At 61.5% G+C, this 11453-nt stretch overlaps 1 protein-coding gene across 1 annotated transcript in view; it reads right to left on the reverse strand.

Moving 5' to 3' along the window:
• DCHS1 (dachsous cadherin-related 1) overlaps positions 1-11453 on the reverse strand; it is a 45001-nt gene that overhangs the window by 9856 nt on the left and 23692 nt on the right. Inside the window, exons 7-14 of the mRNA XM_058043320.1 lie at positions 11175-11362; positions 5696-5792; positions 5393-5550; positions 3054-3888; positions 2440-2679; positions 1918-2043; positions 1459-1668; positions 76-939 (exon numbers count right to left, since the gene is read on the reverse strand). Coding sequence (XP_057899303.1) covers positions 76-939; positions 1459-1668; positions 1918-2043; positions 2440-2679; positions 3054-3888; positions 5393-5550; positions 5696-5792; positions 11175-11362 — 2718 coding nt within the window. The remainder of the gene's footprint in view (positions 1-75; positions 940-1458; positions 1669-1917; positions 2044-2439; positions 2680-3053; positions 3889-5392; positions 5551-5695; positions 5793-11174; positions 11363-11453) is intronic.

Below are 11453 nucleotides of genomic sequence, written 5' to 3' on the forward strand. Positions count from 1 at the left end.
CACAGCGCTGCTCCCACCTCCCCTTTGCCCAATCCCATTCCATCCCAGCCCTTTCTGGTCGCTGCCCGTGGGTACCTGGGGCGGCATTTTCAGCCAGGGCCACGTCTCTGGTGCTGCGAGGGAAGCGCAGCCCGCGGTAGGGCTCCTCCTGCACGTGGATCACCACCACCCCCGTGGAGGAGAGCGCCGGCTGCCCCAGGTCCATGGCCAGCACGAAGAGCGTGCGCTGGCGCTGGCTGAGGGCGCCCAGGGGCTGCAGCAGCTGGATGTCCCCCGTGTAGGAGTTGATGGCGAAGGCGGAGCTGGGGCTGGCAAAGCGGTACAGGATGGAGGCGTTGGCGCCCGCGTCCCGGTCCTCAGCCCTCATGGTGGCCACCACCTGCTTGAGGGGCGTGTGGCGGGACAGGTTGACGGTGAGCGGGCTGTGCAGGACGGTCGGCACGTGGTCGTTGACGTCCCGCACCACGACGGTGACGCGCACGGCGGCGCTGCGGGGCTCCCAGGGCGCCGCGTCCACCGCCGTGGCCAGGAAGCTGTAGCTGGGCTGGCGCTCCCGGTCCAGGGCCTGCGCGCTGCGGAGCCGCCCGCTCTGCGGCTCCACCTGGAACATGCCCAGCGACTCGTTGCCCAGGTAGTAGGAGACCTGCCCATTGGTGCCCTCATCTGGGTCCTCGGCCGCCAGCTGCAGCACCAGGGCGCCGACCGGCAAGTCCTCTGGCACCTCCACCGTGTAGCTGGCCTGAGCAAAGCTGGGGGCATTGTCATTGAGGTCCAACACCTGCACGGTCACCGACATGGTGGCACTGCGTGGCGGGGAGCCGTGGTCCTGCACCACTACAGTGAGGCTGTAGGAAGCAATTTGCTCTCGGTCGAGGGCGTGTGCGGTGGAGAGGACACCAGAGACGGGGTCTAGGCTGAAATCCTGCCCAGGGTCTCCACCTAAAAGAGAAAGGGGGGAGCAACAATGCAGCATGCCTGTAAGTGTAATGAGAAAGGCCCCGGAGAGCATGGAGCCCAGCACCACGGGATCTGGCAGGGTGGGTAAAGTGAGCCCCAGTGGGAGCAGACTCCTTGGGCTAGCTCCATATGAAGAACTGACTCTAACCACTCACAGGCTACTGCTGCTGCCAAGGGGAGTTGCCAGGCAGCCTGTGGCAGGATACAGCAAAAATCTGACTTGGTAACCTGTGAATTAACAGGTCAGAGCAGCCAGGAGAGGTGTGGAACTGTTCTAAGCCTGGGGAATTATCCACAAGCCTGGGGAATGAGCAGTGCAGCCTGTCCAGATCTCAGGATGCTTTTCACTGGGGACAGAGAGCTGAGAGATGACAGCAATGCCGTGCAGTTTGCAGCAGGAGAGAGCTGCCATGGAATGGGACTGCTGCAGTTGATGTCCCCAGACCCAGGGGAGCCCAGGGAGATGTCCCTGCCCAGTCCCACGCTCCCAGTGCATCTCACCTGCCACCCGGTACTCCAGGCGTCCGTTCTCCCCACCATCAGGATCAGTGGCCCGCAGGGTGTAGAGTGCCACACGACTCTGGTTCTCAGGAACCTCCACGGAGCAGGACTCCCTCTCCAGGAGGGGTGCATGGTCATTCTCATCCCCCACGGTGACCCACACCGTGGCCTTGGTGAGGCTGGGCGGCAGGCCGGCGTCCCGCGCATAGACTGCAGGACAGCGAGAGCACCAGAGGCTGACTGGGAGCTGCAGCCATAGAGCCCGTGTGCCAACACCCAGGCACCCACAGGGGCAGCCAGGCATGTGAGCATCAGCGTTCCTGCAGCCCCAAACCGCCCCACAGCCCCTCCTCCCTCCCTCCCTCCCCATGGCCTGCCCTCTGCAACACTCCCCATGCCAGCAGCAGCAGAGTCCCTGTGTGCCCCCCCGACCCCTGCCCGCTGCCTCCCCTTGCCTACCTGTCAGCACGTGCTGCTCCTGCTCCTCCCGGTCCAGGGGACGCGTGGTGACAATGAGCCCCGTCTGTGGGTGGATGGAGAAGGGCCCCCCCGAGAGACCCCCATAGGACACCTGCCCGTTGGCACCTGCGGGCACAAGGGTGCTCTGAAGGCAGCCCAGCAGCAGCCCCAGCGCCTCGTTGGGCTCCTGCACCTCCCGGATCTCATCTGGGGAGGGTGGGCTGGCTCCCTGGTGGCACAGGTGTGCGTGGGGTCCCAGCCTAACCCAGCTGCTGGCAGGCCAAGGAGAGCCCACAGAACAAAGGCCACGGGCCAGGGGACCAGAGGGAACCACAGGTTCCACTCCCACCCTCTCCCAGGATTCAGCCCACCTCCCAGCTCCAGGCCAGGTGCTGGTCCTTCCCTCTGGTCAGCCAGGCTCTCCAGACTGGCAGAAGGGAGCAGGGCATGCCCGGGCCTGGGGCTGCATTTCCAGACAGGCCCTGTCCGAACTGGGCAGCTGACCCTGGCCTGCGTCCTCACCCAGATCGCGGTCTGTGGCCAGCACCTGCAGCACTGGGCTGCCGGCCGGCAGGTTCTCCATGATGTGGGCCTGGTACTCGGGTTTCTCAAAGACAGGAGCCTCGTCGTTGACGTCCAGCACCAGCACGGACAGCAGCTGTGTGGCCGAGAGCCGTGGGAAGCCGTGGTCCGTGGCCACCACCGTCAGGTTGTGTTGGGCCACTTCCTCCCGGTTCAGGGCCCGCACGATGGAGAGGGCACCTGAGGGCACAGGAGAGGGCAAGCTGGCACCAGGGGCACCGGGCCCTATGCCTCGGGACTACTGTGGGCTGCAGGACAGATGGCTTTCAGGAGACAGCAGCACTGTGCCAACCAGATGCTGTGCTTGGCACTCCCTGCACCCCCAGTCTCCCTCCGGGGGCTCCCCAGCCCGCACCCTCCATGTTCCCACACACCATGCAATGTCCTCATGTATCCCTGCACCCTCCTCAGCCTCTGGTTCCCAGGATCCCTGCACCACCTCTGCACCCTCCATGTTCCCACACACCGTGCAATGTCCTCGTGTACCCCTGCACCCTCCTCAGCCTCTGGTTCCCAGGATCCCTGCCATCACTCTGCACGCTCCCAGCCCTCACCAGTGCTGGGGTTCAGGTGGAAGCGGCCATCAGCGTTGCCTGCTCGCAGGGAGTAGCTCACGCGGCCGTTCTCTCCCAGGTCGCTGTCCTGGGCCACCACGTGCAGCGCCACGAAGCCTGTGGGCTGGTCCTCCATGACGCTGACGGCGGCCGGCGAGAGGAAGACGGGCGCGTTGTCGTTCTCGTCGGTGACGAACACGCGGGCGGTGACGGCGGCCGAGCGGCGCTGGCTGACGTTGCGGGCCTGGTCCGTGGCCTCCACCACCAGCAGGAAGGCGGCGGTGGCCTCGCGGTCGAGGCCCTGGCGCAGGCTGAGCTGCCCCGAGCGGCCGTCCAGCTGGAAGGGGGCTCCGGGCGGCTCCAGGTGCAGCAGGGCATAGCGCACCTGGCTGTTGGGGCCCACCCCATCCCCGTCCAGCGCCTGGAAGGTGAAGATGGAGGAGCCAGCCTGGGCGTTCTCAGGCACCACAATGGTAATGGGGTCTTCGGGGAAGGTGGGGGCCTGGTCATTGCAGTCCTGCACGTGGATGTGGACCAGCACCAACCTGCTGGAGGGATAGCCGTGCTGCGTGTCCTCAGCACTCACCTGGAGCACGTGCCGTGCCCCGGCCTCATAGTCCAGCTCACGGGCAGCGTAAATCTCCCCTGTCACACTGTCAACCACAAAGGTGCCGTCCCCACCGCCTCCTACCACCGTGTAGGTCAGCTGTCCTCGGGCAGGGGCGTCCGGGGGGGCCACTGAACCAATCACAGACCCTGGCTTGACCCCCTCGAGGGGATGCAGGGTCAGCACGGTGGCATCAGGCCGGGGCAGCACGCGGGAGGATGGCAACACCTGTGAGGAGAGAAGGAGTGAGGGGCGCGCAGGGGGGCTGTGTGCCAGGGCACACAGCTAGAACACAGGAGGGTCCCTCTGCTCCTCTGAACACACTCTACATGTGAGGGTGCCTGAGCCCTGGCACTGACTGCCCACAGGGGGTGGAGTCTCCAGCCTTGGAGACAGCCAGAAACCACCAGGCAGCCCCATGTGAGCAGGGGGCTGGAGAAGGTGACCCTCACAGGTGCCTTCCCTCAGCCCCTCTCGGGCTCTGTGCCTGGGTCCGATCCTGCAAAGTCAGTGGACAGCAGCAGAAACAATTCTGCAAACATAAGCAAGAGTGAATGAGAGGTCACGCTTATCCTGATGGGAGGCACAGAAAGAGAACCCAGTATGACCCCAAGATAAATAAACACCATCACTAGTTTTATTAAAGGGACTGGAGTTAATTTGGGCACGAGGTGCACTTGCAGATGGGAGAGAGGATGCTGCAAAGGCCACCACAGCGTGACCTGAAGGGAAAACCCACCGAAGAAGAACATTCCTGTCAAGGAGCTGAGGAAAACGGCAGTAACAACAAACCTGTCAGCCCAGAGGGGACCAAACCCAGTGACTGTCCAGCAAATATCTATTACAGGGATGCCAACCAGCATGGTGGGGATGGCCAGCCTAGCCTCAGTGCTCTGGAGGCTGCAAAACAGCTCTGATGGCAAGAACAGTTACAGACATAGTGTAATGAGGAAATGGTACAAAACATGCTGCTGGTGGCTGAAGGCAGCTGTGGCAGGCTAACATCAGGCTCTACTCAAGGGAACGTGGTGTATCAGACCCACCTGGGCTAGAACTCAGCTCTGGAGCTCCCACACTAGCGAGGGACAGGCACAGAGTGGGGATGCTGTGTGACAAAGGAGTGAGAGACCAGCTGGCTCAAGGGAGCAATGGGCAATGGCTGGAGGTGGCACAGCAAGGACACTCAAATGGCCTTGGCAATTGCAAGGACACGGAGGAGAAGATGTGAAACAATGTTCAGTGGGACTGCTTTGGTGGGGAGAACCAGAGCCTCTGCTGTAAAAGGAAGCTCATTACTAACTGTAAAGAAAGGATGTAGCTGTGCGGGCAGCAGCAGGCAGGGAGTACCAAAGTGACACAGACATGAGGGGCACCCTGCAGGTCAGAATAAACACCCTGCAGGTCAGAACACTGGTTTCAGCAGACCGTGGGAAGAGTGGAAGTCTCTGTGCAGGGAACCTCTGTGCAGGGTATCTAGGACAGGGTCAGCTGTCTAAAGCCTGGAGAAGGCAGAACTGCAATTGTCAGTTCTTTGGACATGAGAACAGGTGCAGGGTCATCCCTTCCCATGCAGGTTCTCCCTGTGGATTTTAGGGCTGGATCGGCAGCTGAGCAGGAGCAGAGGGGGCTCAGGGGGGCTGCCAGGCATGGATGGTGTGCTGCAAGAGCCGAGTGCTGTGCAGGTGGCACGGGGACAAGCGGAGGGGGCGTGCGGGGCCAGGAGGGGCTGTACCTGCACACGGACGATGGCTGTCGTGCTGCGGGGCGCTGTGCCGCGGTCGCTGGCCGTCACGGTGAACAGGTACTCGGCGCGTTCCGCCCGCCGCAGCACCGCCGCCGTGCGCAGCTCGCCCGTGGCCACGTGCAGGCTGAACCGCTCTGCCCAGGCCCCTGCGGACACAGGGCAGCGTGGCACGGGCAGCACGGGCAGGGTGCCAGGCAGGGAGCGTGCTGGGGGATGCCGGCAGCGGGCACCATCGCCCGGGGGACGGCTGCCGGGCAGGGCAGGGTGGGTTTGCTGCTCTGCAGCTCGTACCTATCAGCGAGTAGGTGATGGTCCCGTTCTCCCCCTCGTCAGGGTCCTTGGCCTGCAGGGAGGCGACCAGGAGTCCCGATGGCTTCTCCTCCAGCACCTGCAGCACGGCACAGGGAGCAGCTGAGTGGCACAGGGAACCGCTCAGACCACCCCACTGCCCCCAAGCATTGGCATGACTCAATGAGCTCTGCACCAGCCCTACACCCTCCCCACAACACAGACCCCCCACAGCACCCACAGTCTGTGCTGAGGCTGGGAACACAGAGGAGCCCACGGCAATCGGCCAGGGAGGTCCTGCCTGACCAGCCCTCCTCCCCTTGTGCCCCGTTTAACAACCCACTGGGCAGGCTGGGGGCACACGGAGGAGGGCACTGCTTCGCCCTGCTACACCCAGAGCCTCTGCAGGCAGGGCTCCACAGCAGCCCCGCTCCTCCCTGCCCCACAGACACCTTCAGCTGGAAATGCCCATGGTGAGCCCTGACAGCCCAGTGCCCGCCTCCCTGCCCACAGCCAGGGATCTCCTCAGCTCCCACAGTTAGCCAGGGAGGTTTCCCACCTCTGGAAGGGCAGCTGGCAGATCTTCTGGGGCTCAGGTACCCCAGCCTGGGCCTTTCCCCTTCTCTCCCTTGTTCCTGGGTAGCACTGCCTGTGTGTTGGTACTTCAGACCCCTAATTTATGCCAGTGCAGCACAAGACCATTGAGACATCAATCACACGTGCTCAGATAACCTTGTGTCCTCAGGGGAGCTACCTCCATTGCCACTGAGACCACACATTGCAGCACTGCACCCCTTTTCTGGATAGCTGTGGAGCTGGATGCACCCCATCAGTGTCCCCCAGCCCCTGTCAGGTTTGGGACCCTCCTCAGCAAACACGCCTGCGCTGTGCCTGGGACACAGCCCTGTCCCCCCTCCAGCACACACGCTGGTGGAACAGGATTCCCACTGGGCACAGGCTCTGCTGCTCCTTCCAGCCCAGCAGAGGCCAAATTCCCACCTCGAGGGGACAGACCTCACATTCCCAGCCCACCAGCACATCTTGTGGCAGAGACCACCCTCCCAGACCCAGCTGTGCAGGGCGATCTGCGCCACTTAATGCCTTTAGGAAAGGGACAAGTGGAATCCAAGCACGGCTCTGGAGAAGAGGGCGCAGGTTTCTGGGCAGAGGGTGAGGGCCAGAGCTATTGCCCAAGCTGCTGGCACTGAGCTGAAGCCCTGGGAGGGGAGACCAGAGGAGCTGGACTCGCTCAGCCAGGCCAGGCAGTGCTGGGACTGTGCTCTGTAAACACTGCGAGAGGGAGGGAAATTCCAGCGAGAGAGGACAGCTTTTTAAGCAAAAACACAATATTGGCACAAGAACAAATGAGTATAAAATGGTCAGAAATTAGTTTAGGCTGGAAATGAAGAGATGTTTTCTAGTACCAGATCAAGGAATCTGGAACAGCCTTTCGCAGCAGTGATGGAGGCACAGACCTAAATATAGCCTGGCCCTTGATGAAAGGAAGGTCTGCATGGACACCTCGACGTGAGGCCACCCTTCAGAGGCCCCTTCCAACTCTCCCTGCCACAGTGGGGCAGCATCCGCCCCACTGCCCCCAAGCCAGACTTGAGAGGCCCCTGCTCCTCCTCTCCCTTCCAGGAGGAGCCAGAGCCCTTTGGGAGAAGCCCTTGAGCACAGCACCCTGCTCGGACACGCCAGAGGAGCCACAGAGCAGCACCCACGTGTACCAGTGCCAGCCCAGTCACACAGACAGGAGCACGCAGCATGGCAGTGGCCTTGCCCATGCACGCTGGCAAGACAGAGGCCCTGTGGGCATAGCTGGGTCTGCCCACCCTCCCCAAAGGCTGGTCCAGCTTGCAGAGCCCCTCTGGGCACCAGCACAGCTCCGGCAGGGCTGGCAGAGGATGCAGAAATGCGAGGAGCATGGCACGTATGGAACAATCCTCCTGTGAGCTTCCCCGCTCCCAGCCCGCCGTGGCTCAGACACTTCCTGAGCCACAGATCATCCTATTTGTGCTCATCAGCCTTTGATGGATTTTTTTCCTTTCCATGAATTCATCTAGTTTTGAACCCATGCAACTCTGGACAATGATTTCACAATTTAATTACATTCTGCATGAAGAAATGCTGCCTGTGTTTATTTTAAACCTGCTGCCTGGTCAGTTCTTATGGAGCTGCCCAGCCTTCTGTTATGGAAAAAGCAACTTCTCATTTCCTCATGACTCTCTGCACACCTTTGTGATATTCCTGCAGCTTTGTCCATGCCCAAGAATGTTTTATTCCTGCTTGGAGCCATTATCTGCCAGAGATCCCGTTAACATCCTTTTCTAAACAGTTTCTATCACTTCTGCTCACTTAGGGAATGGAACCGGACAGAGAGTGTGGGCAGAATCTGAGCTGTGGGTGATGATATTTTCTTTCATTCTCTGTTTCTTGTCTAATTAAACTCGACGTTTGATTTGCTTTTTTGCCTGCCCCGAGCCTGGAGTGGCACACTCACAAAGCTCCAGGCTGAAGCAGCCAGCTCAGAGCCCACCCCACGTGCCATCTGTGCTGCTTTCCAGCAGTTTGCTCAGCAGCAGTGACCTCATGTGCCATCCTCCTCCCTGACCCAGCAGTGGAACCTGATCCTCCCACAGCTCTTCACAGGGAGCCCCCACCCTGAATGCTGTGAACAGACCAGTGACAGCAACGCATCTTTGGGGGGATACAGCAAAACCCCAGCACCAGGGGCATGCCCTCTGTGAAAACAGGCCCTGTGCTCTCTCCTGTCTCCTAGCAATCATTCCCTGGAGCATCCATCGCTGCAGACCCTTTGCAAGCACCCCCTGTAGTGCCAGCACATCACCAGAGCTTCACCTCAGCACGCCACAGCTGTGCTCCAGGGTGGACACAGAACCCTGCTCTGCTCTGCCTGAAGAACCCTGACAGGAGCGTGCCCTGAGCACGTCTGCAAGAAATCATGGGGTTTGTGTTATCATCCAGTTCCACTTCTTCCTCCCAGCTTCTTCTACATCCAAAACATGGCTAACAGTGGGCTGTTATGGCACTCCACCCTTCTCTGCCTCTGCTTCCACTACCTGCAAACCAAAGTGCCCAAACAGGTGTTTTCCCACAGCTGCTGCAGCATTTACCCGCCCTCAGAACCCTGAACCCATCTCAGCCTTGTCCTATCCCCTGAAGGAGGCATCTGCTTTCATGGTCTCTTTGCAGGAGCAGGGCCCTTTCAGCATTGTGTGCCCCCAGACAGTGCAGATCCTGCTGTGTGGGGTGTCACACCTGTCCCCACGAGGGCTCCTGGCAGATGCCAGTGGGGCAATGATCGCAGAGCCCACCCAGGGCTCCCTCAGCCAGGCTGTGCTGGCTACTCCCGGGCCTGCTCTGCTCCCAGAGCCTTGCTCAGAGACAGGGCAAACCCACGGAGCCCCCTTTGCCTCCTCCAGGTCTGGGAGAGGTGCTCACCCCGGCCAAGCCCTGCCAGCAGCTCTGCCTCAGAGCAGGGCCTGCCAGGAGATGGCTGGGCAAGGAATGGTGCACCCCAGGATGGCAAGGGAAGGAATGGCTGCACCCTATGGCAAGGGAAGGAATGATTGCACCCCAGGATGGCAAGGGAAGGAATGGTGCACCCCAGGATGGGCTGGCAAGGAATGGTGCACCCCAGGATGGGAAGGAATGGCTGCACCCTATGGCAAGGGAAGGAATGATTGCACCCCAGGATGGCAAGGGAAGGAATGGTGCACCCCAGGATGGGCTGGCAAGGAATGGTGCACCCCAGGATGGCAAGGGAAGGAATGGCTGCACCCCAGGATGGGAAGGGAAGGAATGGTGCACCCCAGGATGGCAAGGGAAGGAATGGCTGCACCCCAGGATGGCAAGGGAAGGAATGGTGCACCCCAGGATGGGCTGGCAAGGAATGGTGCACCCCAGGATGGCAAGGGAAGGAATGGCTGCACCCCAGGATGGGAAGGGAAGGAATGGTGCACCCCAGGATGGCAAGGGAAGGAATGGCTGCACCCCAGGATGGCAAGGGAAGGAATGGTGCACCCCAGGATGGGCTGGCAAGGAATGGTGCACCCCAGGATGGCAAGGGAAGGAATGGCTGCACCCCAGGATGGGAAGGGAAGGAATGGTGCACCCCAGGATGGCAAGGGAAGGAATGGCTGCACCCCAGGATGGCAAGGGAAGGAATGGTGCACCCCAGGATGGGCTGGCAAGGAATGGTGCACCCCAGGATGGCAAGGGAAGGAATGGTGCACCCCAGGATGGCAAGGGAAGGAATGGTGCACCCCAGGATGGGCTGGCAAGGAATGGTGCACCCCAGGATGGCAAGGGAAGGAATGGTGCACCCCAGGATGGCAAGGGAAGGAATGGCTGCACCCCAGGATGGGCTGGCAAGGAATGACTGCACCCCAGGATGGCAAGGGAAGGAATGGCTGCACCCCAGGATGGCAAGGAAAGGAATGATTGCACCCCAGGATGGGAAGGGAAGGAATGGTGCACCCCAGGATGGCTGGGCAAGGAATGGCTGCACCCCAGGATGACAAGGGAAGGAATGGTGCACCCCAGGATGGCAAGGGAAGGAATGGTGCACCCTAGGAAGCCAAGGGAAGCAGAAATGAACGGGGAAGGCCCGGCTGGAGCAGCAGTGTCCCCAGATCTCGTGTCACCCAGGTGCCTACCAGCACAGTCCTCTCTGCTCTGACCTGTCTGGGGTGCCCAGCTCGGGCAGGACGTGTGGCAGAGCGTGGCTGTCACCATCGTGGTGCTTCTGGACCCCCCAGAGCCAGGGGCTTTGAGCACACGGCCTGGCATGCAGCAATGGATGTGCAGAGAGGGCCTGGCTGCCCAGCCGTGGGCTGCCCCTGCTCTGTGCCAGGCCCTGCTGCCCATCCTGCTGCTCTGCTGCTGCCAGTGCCCCTCAGGTGGTGCCACGAGCCCTCGCCGGGGCAGCTCCCCTGCCAGCCCTCCTGAGCAGTCCCCATGCAGCTGGGTCTGCAGCACATGCAGTGCCCAGGGACTGCTGCCACCAGGGTGTGCAGGGAAAGCTTGGCTGGCAGGCACAGCAGATCCACGGAAAACTCTTGTGCGTGCCAAGCCAGCTGGACAACACCCTGCTCACCACTGTTCACCCTGGCTCTTCTCTGAACCTGCCTCAGGTTCAGGCTCCCTTTGCTGTCCCTCCCTACAGGCACGTGTGAGCCAAGAGCTCCTGCCCGCTGGCCAGTCCCGATTGTGCCAGAGCCCTCCACAGCCCTGCCTGCTCTGCGCACCAGGATTTCTGCCCTGCCCAAGGACATGCCCCTCCTGACACATCTCAGATTTATCCAACTGTCCTGGCTGCTGCATGGATCCAGCTGGTGCCTGCTCATCTCCTACCCTGAAGCTCTCCTGGGTCCCCCTGCCCACCGCCTTTTCCCCAGCAGTGCCCCCACAGCCAGAGGCCACCAGGCCCCCTGGGTGCTCCAGCCTGCAGCCCCACCTGCACAGAGAGCTCCTGGCCGCTGCCCACGTGCAGGAAAGCAGGAGCGTTGTCATTCTCGTCCAGCACGGTGACATAGATGGTGCCGGTGGCACTGCGAGGCGGCGCTCCCCCGTCCTGCACAATCACCAGCAGCTGGAAGTTGGACTGCTGCTCCCGGTCCAAGCTGTGCTTGGTGCTGACCTCTCCTGTGAGGGAGAATCCCAGAAGGGTTTGGGTTGGAAGGAACCTTCGAGCCCACCTTGTTCCACCCTGCTGCCACGGGCAGGGACACCTTCC

Source organism: Melospiza georgiana, chromosome 2, assembly GCF_028018845.1.
Source record: "Melospiza georgiana isolate bMelGeo1 chromosome 2, bMelGeo1.pri, whole genome shotgun sequence".
Lineage (NCBI taxonomy): Eukaryota > Metazoa > Chordata > Aves > Passeriformes > Passerellidae > Melospiza > Melospiza georgiana.